At 43.9% G+C, this 16,568-nt stretch overlaps 1 protein-coding gene across 2 annotated transcripts; it reads left to right on the forward strand.

Moving 5' to 3' along the window:
• Nucleotides 1-1,429: 1,429 nt before the first annotated feature.
• MCIDAS (multiciliate differentiation and DNA synthesis associated cell cycle protein) lies at nucleotides 1,430-10,368 on the forward strand. Of its 2 annotated transcripts, XM_044292524.1 has the most exons (7): nucleotides 1,430-1,528; nucleotides 1,606-1,684; nucleotides 1,769-1,854; nucleotides 5,438-5,510; nucleotides 7,183-7,406; nucleotides 7,908-8,018; nucleotides 9,901-10,368. In XM_044292524.1, exons 1-7 carry the CDS (start codon nucleotides 1,430-1,432, stop codon nucleotides 10,366-10,368), a joined length of 1,140 nt encoding a protein of 379 aa, XP_044148459.1. The 2 variants fall into 2 exon arrangements, with proteins under 2 accessions (XP_044148459.1, XP_044148465.1); XM_044292530.1 differs by lacking the exons at nucleotides 1,430-1,528; nucleotides 1,606-1,684; nucleotides 1,769-1,854 and adding an exon at nucleotides 5,261-5,332.
• Nucleotides 10,369-16,568: the final 6,200 nt, after the last annotated feature.

The raw sequence follows: 16,568 nt of genomic DNA on the forward strand, positions 1-16,568 counted from the left end.
GTTCAGGATGCATCAGGATGTTTTCCGTTCCGGCAGAATTGCGTTTTGTGACCGGAAGCAAAACCGCTGCGAGCTGCAGGTTTCTGTCCGGTCATAAAAAGGGGGAAAAAAAACAGATCCGGCACTGAAAACAATGTAAGACCCCCCCCCCCATATGATATTGATGATCTATCCTGAGGGTAATATCTCGCTAAACCCCTTTAATTCTGTTTGCATGATAAATGCCATTTACTGAAGTGTGACAACCCCTTTATTAGGATAACCCCTTTAAGGGTAATTGCTATGGCCTTTCTATAACTTAAGGAAGGATTTATCAAGAGCAGCGATTTACCATATCGCCTGTGTTGCCGGAGAACGCGGCTAATATATAGAGAGGCGCCGGCCTCGTGAAAAATCGGGTGTCTCCTCTGGCAGTCCGCGCGCCTAAACTAACATGTACAGCAGCTCTGAGCTGCCGTAGATTTCTTCATTTACGCTAGAAAACTGCCGTAAAACCCGCGGGTCCCGCCCCCTCCCTGGCCTTTAACAAGTCCCTCTTTTCGGAAAAAGTGGCGAGGGCGGCTTACAAACGCCACACTTGCAACTCTATTTTGTAGCAATGGGTTTGCAACTTTTTTTTCCCCACCAGAAAACTGGTGTAAAGACAATAAATCTCCCTCTTTTGTTTTTTGCCCCATGGATTTTTCACAACTGTCTAAAGTAGGCCCAATCTTGTTGCCCAGAGCAACCAATCACAGCACAGCTTTCAGTGTTTCAGAGCAACTTAGGAGATGAAAGCCGAGCTCTGATTGGTTGCTATGGGCAACAAGGCCACTTTTGCTAAATCACCCCTGTTCACATTTCACTGTCTTCCCGGGACGTTACTGGTAAATGCTCCAGTGACTCCTAGTTTACTGGTTAGAGGCGCTGAGTCCTGTTATTTGGGCGCAGGATTGAGAGAAATGTGCGCCAATTTCCCCTTCTGATGCTGAGGACGCTGCGGGGTGCGCAGACTTGTGACTGCAGCCTGAGCTGAGCCGGGCCCCTTCTCATTTGGCGCTCAGGGTCCCTCTCCAGATGACAGCCGTAGCAATTATCAGCGCAGTGTCCCCACCGCCCGGGGGAAGGAGCCGGCGACACCGCCATAATCCCTCTAATTACATGCCACGAGCCTCTGCGCCTTTTACACCTATTGTCACAGGTGATTAGCGACACTCCCAACTTTCACTGCTGCCCTCAGCGACTGTAACTGCTCCCTGCAGCCCGGGCACTGGCGGGCTCCTCGCCCGCTGCTAGGGACGCCTCACCCTGGCAACCAGTGCTCCTGTGATTGGCGCACGACGCATATTGTCGCAAAGCTGACAGTTCATAAAAAGTTTACTGTTATGTCACTTCCATCTTGCAGTTCTGTACAGCAGTCTGACAGCCGCCCACCTCCAGAGCAGAAATCATGCAGAACCGAAGGAAAGCCTTTGATAAACTCTGTCCGAACAGGATAGCTGAGATCGCTCATAGAGTCAGTAGGAAGCCTGAAAAGCCGGAGAGAAAGGTAGGACTGCTCTGTGCACTGCAGGCTGCGGCTTCAGGGGTGGCACCGGCTGATGGGCATTTCTCTGTTATACCCAGGTGTCCAGGAGGATATTTGGGCAGCCCGCAGGCCCTGTGACCGTGTATGTGGACCAGTCCCCCAGCACTGTGGATGCAGGTGTGTAGTACGGGTGTATATGGAGAGGCCGGCAGACAGGCACTTGTCGCTGTGTGTGAACTTGTTCTTGTCTCTGCCCTACAGCGTTCTCTGCTATTGACTGGCAGGACTTGGCTGACTGTGACAGTGTCATACAGCAGGACGCCGCTAGGGGCAGTCTACCGCCGCAGGTAAGTCGCCTCAGAGCTTCCTCCAAGGTACACGGGGGCTGCTGCCGGAATACACGGGGGCTGCTGCCGGAATACACGGGGTGGCTGCCGGAATACACGGGGGCGGCCGTCAGGTCTTCAGGAGGCATTGCTGTCATTTGTAGCCACATTTATCAAATATGACACCATGATGCATTTACATCAACTGGGGAATAAAAGACGCCACATTTTCACTATTTGGGATGCTGCAGTTGATTCTGTCTATCAAATATCTATCTATTATCTATCTATCATCTATCTATCTATCTATCTATCTATCTATCAATTATCTATCTAATATCTATCTAATATCTATCTGTCTATCTATCTATCTAATATCTATCTATCTATCTATCTATCTATCTATCTATCTATCTATCTAAAAATAAAGTAATTCCACAGAACTCCCAGAGATGTGGTTCAAAACGGTTCAAAAGTAGCGTTCTTTAATCACCAAAGCGACGTTTCAGTCCTCTAAGGGTACTTTCACACTAGCGTTATTAGAATCTGGCAGGCAGTTCCGGAAATCCATATGCAAATGGATATCTTTTTTTTCCGGATACAGATCCGTTAGACTTATTCATTGAAATACCGGATCCATCTTTCTGGTATCATCTGGAATAACGGATCCGGTATTTAATTTTTTCAAAGCTAAAAAGAACTGCGCATGCGCAGACCGGAAAACCAGATCCGGCACTTGGTACTGGCTCCAGCATTAATACATTTGTCCGGTCAAATACCGTACAAGGGACGGAAGGGAAGACATCCTGATGCATACTGAGCGGATTGCTTTCCATTCAGAATGCACTGGGACAAAATGGAAGCGTTTTTTCCGGTATTGAGACCCTTTACAGGATTTCAATTCCGGAAAAGAATAACGCTAATGTGAAAGTAGCCTCACTGGGACTTTTCTCAAGCAGTGCTATCTGTCTATTTATCTTATATCTATCTATTATCTATCTATCTATCTACTATCTGTTATCTATCTATCTGTTATCTATCTCTCTATCTATCTATCTATCTATCTATCTGTTATCTATCTAATATCTATCTATCTATCTATCTATCTATCTATCTGTTATCTATCTATCTGTTATCTATATATCTGTTATCTATCTCTCTATCTATCTATCTATCTCCTATCTATCTATCTCTATCTATCTATCTATCTATCTATCTATCTATCTATCTGTTATCTATCTATCTATCTATCTATCTATCTATCTATCTCCTATCTATCTAATATCTATCTATCTATCTATCTATCTATCTATCTGTTATCTATCTATCTATCTATCTATCTATCTATCTGTTATCTATCTATCTATCTATCTGTTATCTATCTATCTATCTATCTATCTATCTATCTATCTGTTATCTATCTATCTATCTATCTATCTGTTATCTATCTATCTATCTATCTGTTATCTATCTATCTATCTATCTATCTATCTATCTATCTGTTATCTATCTCTCTCTCTATCTATCTGTTATCTATCTATCTATCTATCTATCTATCTATCTATCTCCTATCTATCTAATATCTATCTATCTATCTATCTATCTGTTATCTATCTATCTATCTATCTATCTGTTATCTATCTATCTATCTATCTATCTGTTATCTATCTATCTATCTATCTGTTATCTATCTATCTATCTATCTATCTATCTATCTATCTATCTCCTATCTATCTATCTATCTATCTATCTATCTATCTATCTATCTATCTATCTATCTGTTATCTATCTATCTATCTATCTGTTATCTATCTATCTATCTATCTGTTATCTATCTATCTATCTATCTATCTAAATCAATCAAATCAAATCAAATCAAATCAGCTTTATTGGCAGGACTAAATACATTTTAGCATCTATCTGTTATCTATCTATCTATCTATCTGTTATCTATCTATCTATCTGTTATCTATCTCTCTCTCTATCTATCTATCTATCTATCTATCTATCTGTTATCTATCTATCTGTTATCTATCTCTCTATCTATCTATCTATCTATCTATCTATCTATCTATCGTTATCTATCTATCTATCTATATATCTATCTATCATCTATCTATCTGTCTATCTATCTATCTGTTATCTATCTCTCTCTCTATCTATCTATCTATCATCTATCTATCTGTTATCTATCTATCTGTTATCTATCTCTCTATCTATCTATCTATCTATCTGTTATCTATCTATCTATCTATCTATATATCTATCTATCATCTATCTATCTGTCTATCTATCTATCTGTTATCTATCTATCTATCTATCTATCTATCTATCTATCTATCTATCTGTTATCTCTCTCTCTATCTCTCTATCTATCTATCTGTTATCTATCTATCTATCTATCTATCTATCTATCTATCTATCTATCTCCTATCTATCTCCTATCTATCTATCTGTTATCTATCTATCTATCTATCTATCTATCTATCTGTTATCTATCTATCTATCTGTTATCTATCTATCTCCTATCTATCTAATATCTATCTATCTATCTATCTATCTATCTATCTATCTGTTATCTATCTATCTATCTATCTATCTATCTATCTGTTATCTATCTATCTATCTATCTATCTATCTATCTATCTGTGCTCAGACTAGGACCTGACGGTTTGGATGTGGTTTTCCTCCCCACTATTTGCTGGCACACATTGTGCTCTGTACATTGGCAGGGGAGCGGGTTGCATAATGACTGGCACTTCTAGTCTATTTGGAGGAGGATTATTTCCAGAATTCAGTTATGTGTAAATGTCTCTGCCAAGTGTATAGAGTGTGCAGGAGGCAGGGATTCGGTGGCAGGATGACAGGGGCATAGACCCACCCGTGCCCACAGCTACTAACCCCAGTGCGGGGGGCATATGCCCCATTAGGGTCTGCTTAGTCAGAGGGCCACTTGTCTTATTATTATGCAGGTGTTATAGAACTGCAAGTCCCAGCAGAAGTCTGCGACCTGCACTATTGAGGGCAGTCAGTGGTGTCTGCCCATAGGTATGCGCCCAGGTCATGAATAGTCGTTGCACCTGTGTAGTGCAAGGCTCGGGAGGGGCCCTGGCGGTGCATTGTGTGGATGCTGAGGCAGTTTGGCCGGTGCCCTGAGGTGAGGCTCTGCACACTGAAGCAAGCAGCCAGGGTTAATCTGTCACTGAAGGGCTTAGAGGAATGTGGACGGGCGAGGGTCACAGATTGGGCCATCACTGACCAATCAGGAGCCGGCACAGGGTGTATAGGGACTGTGTAGCCTGACAGGTTCAGGATAGCAGACTTGTCCCACCTCCTGTACACCTGCTCCTGGCATCAGCGGACGCTGCACTACAGGCTGCTCCATCTACAGCTCAGCGTTTTTTTGGTGGGGGGAGAATTGGTGGAGACAATCACAATGTTGGATATGGCAGTGCAGACGGGTCACTTTCATTTTCCCAACTATGGATATGAATACCAGGTTGGTGGCAGTTTTTTTTTTCCTTTTTTTGGCAGGGGGCATCTGTTCTGCACCCATACCTCTGCAGTGCTGGTGCTCACGCCTCTATTCCTTCATCTGTTTCAGGGACATTGCTTGCAAAGTGAGCCTGAGTTTGATCTGCAGGAATTCAGAGATGCGGTGGACAGTTTTATTGATGGTGAGTGATTGGACATTATTAGTACGATACTTGTGTCATCAGGGGTTAGCTGCCTGCACTTTCTATCTGAATCCGGCTGGCAGCCGCACACCACTTGGCCCATTGACTACCAGTTTTATAATTCACAGTGGGTAACACCCTGCGGCACCAGGTATTGAATCGGCCAAGGGCACCGTGTATATAGAGCATTTATGCCCCTTTTGTATTAACATGGACTTTGTAGTACGTGTGCAGAACGCAGTTCTCTGTAGGGTGCTGTGACTGCACAAACATCGCAGCATAATACGGTACCAGCAAAGGGAATGAAATCTGACAAATCTCATCTACACTTATTACATATTTTTTTCTGTGCAGACATAGCCCGCTGGGTGGATTTTAACATTTGCAGCATGTCTGCGGATTGTTCGTGCATTGCAAAGGGTGAGACTGGGGCAAAACTGCATCGAAATATGGTGCGGAAACACAAATAAATCTGCGCAAAAATCTGCATGGAGATTTAGTTGTAAACCCGCCGCCCCCCCTTGTGCAGGTAGCTAACACGTGTTGAATTTTGAAGCGGATTACATCCCTCATTAAAATGAATGGAGACAGAAAAGCTGCAGCACATCATTATTTAGGACACTGACCCTGTAGGATAACATGGGGGGGGGGGGGGGGGGGGTCTTTTTGCTGCGTATTTTTTTGCTGATTTTTCCTCAGCTTTATGTTTTCATCCATTAAACGTATCCGCTTTAGCCTAGGAAATAAAAAATAAAATAAAAGTCACCTATGCCACATCCCTTCTACTTCCTTTGATAGACTTCAAATTTGTATTCATAAACGGAAACTTTACAGTAAAAACGGTTACATGTCTTTTAAGAAAATGGACACAAAAGTATCACATACATGAGAATATGTTAAGTGTATATGTTTAATGTATGCTCTAAGGCAGGCATGCTCTAACCTGCGGCCCTCCAGTTGTTGCAAAACTACAACTCCCAGCATGCCCGAACAGCTGGAGGGCCGCAGGTTGAGCATGCCTGCTCTAAGGGGGGCGCAGTTTTTGCAATGGAAACGGCTGTAGACCTCACCTTTCCATTGCACTTGTGAAATCCGCACGGGGAGATCTGCAGCATAAGTGACGGGTGAAGGGTTAAGCTTTTTTGTACGCAGCATGTAGATGAAATTTCCTAACTTCTCACCCGCTTTGCTGGTACTGTACAAGGCTGCAGATTTGCAGAGTAAAAATCGGAGATGGCAAATCCGCAGCATTTTAGTCATGTGTGAACTTACCCTAAATGTACGTTAAAGATGAGATGCGAAGAGCCCCCGACAAGCAATAAAGCAGTGTCCGGCAGCCACATATTCATCTAATGCAAATGGTAAATCCCAACTTAACGTCTTTGGTAGCTTTTAACAGTCACTAACATTAAATATACTCTAGAAAAACATGGCCACTTGCGCCACACCTGCCCATGGGTTGTGTCTGGTACTGCAGCTCAGCCCCATTGAAGTGTGTGGAGCTGGTTTTCCTGCCACACACAACCAGTGCTATTTTTAGGTTCTGGATGCCCCCTTTAAGCGACCTCACAGGTGCGGTGACATCATGAGGCCCAGTCCTCAAGTCCCAGTGAGGGACTGCATTTAAATACAAAATATAAATATAACTAAATATATACCATTTTCTTTGCAGACCAGACCGCCCACATGCAAACAGGATTGGGTGCAACGAACTTCCTTGTCTTACCCTCCGATGTTCCACCGTTTGAGCCATGCATGGTCCCCCATATCCATGCACCTCAACCCCAACTCACGCCCATTAATGTGCAGCCTATTCCCTGCACAGAGCAATTCTGGAGGGATATGGCTGATCAGAACCAGAAAGCACTGGGAGACGCCTTAGTGGAGAACAACCAGGTATGTATGAGGGTAGTGCCCGCCAACTGCTAGGACTGATGAGTAACTATCTGAAGGGGCCTTCACGGGTGGCATAAAATACACCAAAAAATCCACAAAAGTGATTTCACAGCAAAAACCTTGAGGATTTTGTGATGTAGTCGCTGTAGGTTTGCTGTTGCGGATCTCTGCGCAAATCTGCATCCAAAATCCACAACACGCATAGTGAATATCCGCAGAAAGTGAATCCATGTATCAGGCATGGCCAACCTGTGGCTCTCCAGCTGTTGTAAAACTACAACTCCCACCATGCCCTGCTGTAGGCTGATAGCTGTAGGTAGCCTGGGCATGCTGGGAGTTGTAGTTTTGCAACAGCTGGAGAGCCTCAGGTTGGCCATCCCTGCCATATATGTTGCGGATTGCTCTTTCCCATGCCGAAATTCCACCACGTGTGAACGCACCATTATGGTCAGGAATCTGGTGCATATTTAAGGCTTAAACTGTTTGTTTGCACCATTTCAGCTGCATGTGACCCTGAATGAAAAGCAGGAGGAGATCGCCTGCCTGAAGGAGAAAAACGTTCAGCTTAAAGAACTGGCAAATCAGGCGAAGCATTTGGCATCTGTTCTTGATGTAAGTAGAATCTGTAATAGTATGACATGCCAGCAGAGGGCGCTTGAGTGCAAAATTTCGTTACAAGAACACTGGTTCTCTGAGAAAAGGAACCCTTCTAATATTGCCTGGGAGAGTGCAGGGATTTAAAAAGAAAAAAAACTCACCAGTCACTGCCTCTCCGGTTCCAGCTCCTTTCTCCTCTGTTTCCAGTCCCCATTGGACGAGGAGTGCGACGTGCCATCTACGAGCAGGTCCCCACTGGGCATGTCCCTCAGCGGTGGCATTTGCAGGCATGGCACATGTCCCCTATCACAGCGGAGGAAGTGGTAAGGGTGTGTAGATGGCATATCACACCTCTGGTCCAGCAGAAGCGGAGGAGGATGGAACTCGGCGCTAGATCCAGAGCACCGGTGACAGATAACTTTTTTTTTTAATTCCTGCACTGTGGCTGGCAATATCAAAGGAAACCTGTCACCTAAAAAACACCTCCCAAACCGCTAGCATTACCTTAAAATAGCCAGCAGTATGTTCCTAAAGATCCTTTTCTTCCTCTGGCCAGATACACCAAAATCTTGAAAAATGAACTTTAATCCCCTGCACGCGCTATGTAACAGCAGAGTTTGAAGTCAAGGGGGCAGCGGCCTCCTCGCTTCAAGTCAAGCTAAGCCTGCCCCGTACCCGTCCTCCCTTCACTGTGATTGACATCCTGCTGTGAGGCTGGGATCGTGCAAGTTTCGCGCATGCGCTTTGCGCTCCTTGTCACTGCGCGATCCCGTCTCTGGCTCTCGCACTCAGCCTGCCGCTTTCCTCTCTCTGCGCATGCACCAGGCTTTTCCATTGTGCGCGCGCGCCCGGCGCATGCGCAGAAAGAGAACAGTGATCAGTTGAGTGCGGGAGGCGGGGACTTGCACGATCCCAGCCTCACAGCAGGATGTCAATCACAGTAAAGGGAGGACGGGTACGGGGCAGGCTTTAAAGGGGTTCTCCCATGATTAATGTAAAAAATGAAAATCAGACATCATATAATTCATGACAACCTCTTTCTAAGGCTCCATTCACACGTCCTGAATTGCGGACCCATTCATTTCTATGGGGCCACATAATGTGCTGTCCGGATCCCGAAATTCGGACCCACACTTCCGGGTCCGCAATTCCGTTCCCGAAAAAAATAGAACATGTCCTATTCTTGTCTGCAATTGCGGACAAGATTAGGCATTTTCTATTATAGTGGATCCGCAAAACACATACGGATGTGTGAATGGACCCTTATAAAACAGCCCTGTACCTCACATGGATCCAGAGATCTCCCGATTCATTGCTCCAATTGCTCTGCTAGATTTATTTCATGATGACAGGTTAGGGGGCGTGTCCTTTCTCAGAGGGTGTGTCCTTTTTGCTGCAGCTAGTGGAGGTTGAAGGATGAAACTGAGCATGTGCGTCCACCTGTGAGCAGGACAGAGAAATTTAGAAAATGAGCAAACAGCAGGTGGCGCCATACTGATAGATTTCATTAAATAACTCGATAGCTATAATACATTTTTAATTGCATGCAATTACAAAAGTATTCAAATCCAGGTACTGGTTTGAAAACTGTAGAATATTATTTGTGGGACAACCCCTTTAAAAGGGATTCCCAGTCTCAGAGAACCCCTTTAAATTGCAGATCTCCTTTTTGCTTTCTACATATGTATGTACATGTTTATGGAGGGTCTCAGAGCTAGAGACATGTGACCGTAGCGCTCATGTTGGCAAACATTTGACTGGTCTTCCTTTATATAGAGAAGGTCTCTCCAGCCTAAAATGGCTGATACCAGGGTATCAACAGCGCAGCAAAGGCAGATAACATAGGCAACACATTTCACGTCCCTTTGAACTAAACTGATTGCTCTTCTTGGTGCAGAATCTGATGAGACATCGGTCCAGGGAAGACACCGGACTTTCTTCTGACGCTCTACTGAGCAAGCCTCCAGTAAAAAGAAGTTTAGAAGAATTCTATCCACAGACCACCGAACAGGAATGTCATCAGGTGGATGAGATATTGAGAGAAATTTCCAAGAAGTGCAATGCCGCCTTAATGGGGGGTGTCCACAGTGAAGCCAAGCGTCCTAAACTGTATTCTGAGGACGCCACAGATAGCAAGGATGAGGTCACCGCCACTATCAAAATGTGCGGAGCCTTTCAAGGACTAAAAACCACCACAGGTCACAGCTCAGTGAACTTGGGTAACACTGACTTAGAAGAAGACATTACCTTCAGGACCTCCATCAAAGACCACTGCACCATTCGGACTCTTGCCTTCCCCCAGGGAAATGCCTTTACCATTAGGACCAATGAAGGAGGTTCTAAGTTTAGATGGGTCCCCAACTGAGCCCACCTACAATCAGCTAACTACACTTCCATGCTTTGCTGCTCCTACTGCTGGTTGTCGGGACAGCCACCAGGGGGCGAGCAACACTAACAGTAATAAGACTGGACCGCTGAGTGAGTAGGTCTCTGTACAAGCCGTGAACTTCATGGAGCCACAGTGCAGCATCTCGAGAAGTCTGTGCGGCCATACTGCACCTCCGTGTGCCTCTCTTTTCAGTTGTGACATATTGATATTCTCCAATAGAAGAACTGATGTTAAGGGAGAATACCTCTGTGATATGGTGCTGTCCAGGGGCACCCTACAGGGAGACCAGAGGCCGCCTGTGCTGCCGCCAGGCTCTGTGCGCATGGCTTGTGCATGAGTTCGAACTTTAATGATGTGCGCCTTAAACAACGACGCATTTCCAATAATACTGTACCTAGTGGCAAAGGGGTGTACCAGGGCGGACGACATGAAGAGACCCATCTGCGCCAGTATTAAATTTGAATGTAAAATCGGTAGAATTATTTTCAAGTGTCTCCTGAGGAGTCTGTAATGACGTGCACTGAGCAAAAAAACTTTACAATGATGACTACTGCTACTGAAAACATTCGGGTCCAGCTCACCCAATAGCTGCAATGACTTCTGCTCAGGGATTTCCCCCCCTAGGCATTTCCTTTAAATTATAGCTAGGGGAGAAGAATCCAGTTTTGTACCCATCGAATATACCTGCCGGGGCCCCTTGCCAGACCCCTGGGGGTATCCAAACAGTTTCAGAGGAGTAAGAACTGTCTTTAGGATTCAGAAGATGATTTAAGTGGACGTCCCCTTTAAATGCCATAAACAAAACTGCCAGTGATTCACTGACCACCACTGTGCAACAAGTGACATCCTCCTGGACTACAACCCTCATCATTTATTCTCTCCATTGCAAAGAAGGATTCATACTACCTGTAAACCGAAAGCTGAATATTCCTATATACCTCTCACAGGGATCCGAATGAAGTCATTCATTGCACTGATGCCAATGCCAAGAAATACTGTATTTATACACTTGTGAAAAAAAAAAAAAAACCTGCTGCTGGGTCATAGGTGATGTGATTGTGTCAGCGGAGACATTAATTTATATCATGTACATATGTAAGATGTTAAATGTGAATGTAACTTAAAGCTGACAGTGTATTATTTACAGGTTACTGACTTTTACAATCAAATGTTTTTATATTTTATGTTGTTTTTTCTAAGTAAAAGTATTTATATACATCATCACGTGTCTGACATTTCATGAGTTCACTGAAAAATTGAAAGTACTAAAATGCCTAATATGAAAAACCATTAACCATTTCAGGACCAGGCCATTTTTAGCAAATCTGACATGTGTCACATTATGTGGTAATAACTTTAAAACGCTTTAACATATCCAGGCCATTCTGAGATTGTTTTCTCGTCACATATTGTACTTCATGACAATCAAATCGAGTCAAAAAATTTCATTTTTAATTTATAAAAAAATGCCAAATTTACCAAAGATTTAGAAAACTTAGCAAATTTGCTAATTTCAATTTCTCTACTTTTATAATAGATAGTTATACCTCAAAAATAGTTATTACTTTACATTCCCCATATGTCTACTTCATGTTTGGATCATTTTGAAAATGACATTTTATTTTTAGAAGGCTTAGAAGTTTAGAAGCAAATCTTAAAATTTTTAAGAACATTTCCAAAGCCCAACGTTTTCAGGACCAGTTCAGTTATGAAGAAACTTTCTGGGGCTTACATTTTAGAAACCACCCATAAGTCATTCCATTTTAGAAAGTACACCCCTCAAGCTATTCAAAACGGATTTTACAAACTTTGTTAACCCTTTAGGTGCTTTAGGTGCTTTTTTTTTGCAGATTTTTAATTTGAATCTACTTTTTTTTGCAACATATCAAGGGTTAATAGCAAAAAAAACTCAAAATCTATTACTCTGAATCTGGAGTTTACAAAAAAAACACCTATGTGTGCTCAAAAACTGATGTATGGGCGCACAGCAGGCTTCAGAGTGGAAGGAGCACCATATGGCTTTTGGAGAGCGGATTTAGCTGGAATGGTAATTGGGAGCTATGTCGTAAATGAAGACACCCTGAGGTGGCCCTACAGTGGAAACCCCCAAAAAGTGACCCCATTCTGTAAACTACAGCCCTCAAGGAATATTTCAAAGTGTGTAGTGATCACTTTGACCCATCAGGTGTTTCGGAAACGATTACAAGGGAAAACAGGACAAAATGCACCCCACATTTTGTTCCCCATTTCCGTTCAAAAGGGAAGTAGTGCCATAGGGCTTTTGGAGGACAGATTTTGCAGGATTGGCTTTTGGGAGCTATGTTGCATATGAAGACACCCTGAGGTACACCTAGAGTGACCCCATTCTGGAAACTACACCCCTCAAGGAATATTTCAAGATGTGCAGTGAGAACTTTGTCCTCAACAGTGATTCATGGAATTGGCTGTGAAAATGAAAAATTAATTTTTTTTCCAGAAAAATGGACTTTAGGCCCAATTTTTTTAAAAATGTTCACAGGACAAAATGCACCCCACATTTCGTTCCCCATTTCCCTCTGAATATGCCAACACCCCATATGTGCTCAAAAAATTATGTATGGGCGCATGGCAGGGCTCTAGAGTCAAACAGCTAAATATGGATTTTGCTGACCCCATTTCGGAAAGAGCACCCCCGTACGAACATTTTAAGTGGTGGAAAGGGTACTTTTCTGCAAACAGGTGTCTCGCAGAAGGCAGAAATACTAGAGAAAGGATTTCAAAGCACACATTTGTAAAAATGAAAAATTACTAGCAGACCCCAATGTTTTACTTTCACAAGGGGTTAAAGGAGAAAATGCACCCCAGTATATGTTCCCCATTTTCTCCCCTTTTTGCAAACACGCCATATGTGCTCGTAGCCTACTGTACGGGCGCACAGCAGGTCTCTAGAGGCAAAGTGCAAAATATGGTTTTTGCAGGCCTGAATAAACAGACATGGATTTTAGCTGCCATGTCGCATTAAAAAAATTCCTGAGGTCCCCAGAAATTAAAAAACCCAAAGAAGTGACCCTTTTTTGGAAAGTGCACCCCCGTACGAACATTTTAAGGGGTGGAAAGGGCACGGTTGTCTCACAGAAAACAATATGTAGTGGTTGTTGGAAAGTGGATATGCAAGCGAGGTGGACTAAATCAGAGATATACAGTATAGTGGAAATATTACAGGGAGCATAAAGGATGAAATGAAATTAATACTCCATGGATATGTGGTAGATTCTGAAACACACCTGCATCCACAGGCCAGGTTTTTCAGGGCAGGTTTCACAGTGGTAAAGGGTGTCTTTCCTTATCCCCCTTGTGACACACCCTGCATCTTTTTGGGGTCCTTCCCTTCCTTGCTGTCTGGGGGACTTGAACTGGAAAATGTTGCCCTGGTACAACACGGGCACAGTAATTTCTTGAAGTACCGGGTTTGAAAAATTAGGGCCTTGATTACCACCTCTTAGAACTGAAGGAAAGTTCCTCTGTGGCCTGCAGAATGAAATAGCACGTACGCATTGCACATTGCCTTCTGCACAATGTGTACGGCCAGCTTTTTGTACCACACTTTTGTTTTTCATGTGGCAATGTACGGCTTCATAAGTTGATCTGCAAGATCCACCCCTCCCATGCGCCTGTTGTAGTCCAGGATGCAAACTGGTTTCAGGGTAGTGGTTGTGGTACCACATACAGGGGCAGGAGAGCTGCCGTTAGTGTGAATGTTGGTCAGTACTAGGACGTCCCTCTTGTCCTTGTACTTAACCACCAGCATGCTCTCATGGAGGACAACCCTACTTTCACCCATTCTCAGTGGTTGCCCTACCAGGGATCTAGGGAGGCCTCTCTGATTTTTGCGCACTATGCCACAAGTCACAGTACCTCTGGCAGTTAGGGACCTGAATAGGGGTATGCTGGTATAATAGTTATCCACATAGATGTGGTAACCCTTATCCAGCAGTGAGTGCAGTAACTTCCACACAATCTTCCCATTAACGCCTACGATAACCCATTCTCAGGGTTCTATCCGGGAATCTCTCCCTTCATAAACGCGGAACTTGTCGGTGTACCCGGAGCTACTCTCACAAAGTTTGTATAAATTTATGCCATACTTTCCCCGTTTGCTAGGCAAGTACTGGCAGAATCTAACCCTCCCTTTGAAAAGTAATAGGGCCTCATCTGCAGATACATTTTTATCGGGGTCGTACACCTCAGCAAACTTGGTGTTAAAGTGGTCAATGACAGGCCTAACTTGAACAGACGGTCAAATGTTGGGTTGTTTTGGGGTGGGCACTGTGCATTGTCATTGTAGTGTAGGAATTTCCAAATTAATTCAAATTGATTCCGGGTCATGGTCTGACTGTAAATTGGAGCCTGGTAGAAAATGTCCAAACTCCAATATTGCCTAATGGTTGGTTTTTTCACAATGCCCATATGCAGCACGAGTCCCCAAAATGTCATCATTTCTGCTGCACTTACTGGGGTCCAACCTTGCTACCCTGAGGCGCCTTTTAGAGGGTCCCTCATCAGCGGATGATGATGATGAGGGGGTAGAGGAATACAGGCAAGTGGCATCCTCTTCTCCCTCACTGTCAGACTCAGTATCGGAGCCAAGCATGGAGTATGCCTCTTCAGCTGAGTATACACGTTGGGATGGACGGGCCATTTTTATTTCATTGGGGTGTGATGTGTAGAAACGTAAACTTTTATTTAGTGTGGGGTGTGTATATAGTGTTTTCATGCGTGAAGGGGCTTCTAATAAATTTGAAATTAAATTTAGAAGAAAAGTTGTAAAAAAAAAAAGTATTTTCTGCAAAAAAAAAGTATTTTCTGCACAAAAAAAGTGTTTTCTGAAAAAAAAAAAACTTGCAGTGCAACTTGAGCAGACCCGATCAGTAATGGACACTACTGATTGGTGCTCAGTTGTTGCAAAATGCACTTACGCAGATGGTGCGTACAGTATATATATATATATATAACTACCACTAACTGCAGGGACAGGGAATAAATGAAAAATAATCTGTGCAGCTATTCCATATCTTCTTCTTTCTTCTTCTTTTCTTCTTTCTTCTTTTGAGCAGGAACGGGGTTAAATTGCTATGGTGTGCACCACAAGTCCCAGCAAGCCAATAAGCAGTCACCAGCTAGAATGGCTGCATGCAGGGAAGTTCTGCCTCTTCCTGTGCAGCTATAGCACTGCCATTGGCTGGAGCGTTGTTCCAGCCAATAGCAGCGCTGGCAGGGGACCCAAAACACTGGTGTCCCCCGCCTCACCTCGGAAGTGACCGCTGACTTGTTCAGCACCTGCCACCTCCCCCTGACCTCCTCCCGACCCTCCCCGATGCCTCTGACAGCTTCCTGCGCTGCGATGTGTCGGTCTCATTTATCGGCCAATCGCAGCGCTTGGAGCTGCAGGTGGGCGGTGCAGCATGGCTGCCTGCTGGTAAGAGCAGGCATGGTGCCGCGACTCCCCCCCGATCGTTCCCCAGAGCGCCTTGGTGCACCGAAGACCTAATTTGCATATCAATAAAAAGTTATTTTTCTCAGGAACAGCCCACGGAACATAAGTGAGGTATCATTTTACTCAGCAGGGTTAACCCTACCGGGCATTATGCATCAGTAAATAGAGCTGATCCTGCTGACAGATGCTGTTTATGTAGGTGCCTGGTTTATACAATTAATTTTTATATACACTACTAGGGTATTCTAAGTTAGGGAGGAGCCCCTGGTTTATTCTGTGTTGTGCCCTTCCTTTATTATTCCTACTAGAAGTTATAAATTAACTACTAATAGTTTCATAAAGGTCTACATGTGTGTTACCAGTTGGGGGTTGTCCCTGCACAGTCTGGCACTGGCAGCACTAATCGGATAGTGTCAGACTGTGCAGGGACCCACCCTCAACTGGTAACACCCAGCTGGACCTTCATTGTAACCCTCCAGTAATTAATTCATAACTTCTTGCAGGAATAATAAAGGAATGGCACAACATGGATTCAAAACAATAGATCATTCAGAATTGTTATTTCATGGGGAATGCAGGTAGTTACTAAAACACACGTCAGGAGTAGGGTTCGTACCGAACTTTAGGATTTTTTCACCCTGGACCCGAACCCGAACATTTCAATGAAAGTTCGGGTTCGAGTTCGGTGTTCGGTGATTTAATG

Source organism: Bufo gargarizans, chromosome 1 (assembly GCF_014858855.1).
Source record: "Bufo gargarizans isolate SCDJY-AF-19 chromosome 1, ASM1485885v1, whole genome shotgun sequence".
NCBI lineage: Eukaryota > Metazoa > Chordata > Amphibia > Anura > Bufonidae > Bufo > Bufo gargarizans.

Bases quoted from the DNA above. Each gene is read 5' to 3' on its own strand.
- MCIDAS (XM_044292524.1), top strand. From the start codon at position 1,430: ATGCAGAACCGAAGGAAAGCCTTTGATAAACTCTGTCCGAACAGGATA. The intron at 1,685-1,768 runs GTGTGTAGTACG...TCTGCCCTACAG, and splicing joins CCCCAGCACTGTGGATGCAG to CGTTCTCTGCTATTGACTGG. The intron at 5,511-7,182 runs GTGAGTGATTGG...TTTTCTTTGCAG, and splicing joins GGTGGACAGTTTTATTGATG to ACCAGACCGCCCACATGCAA.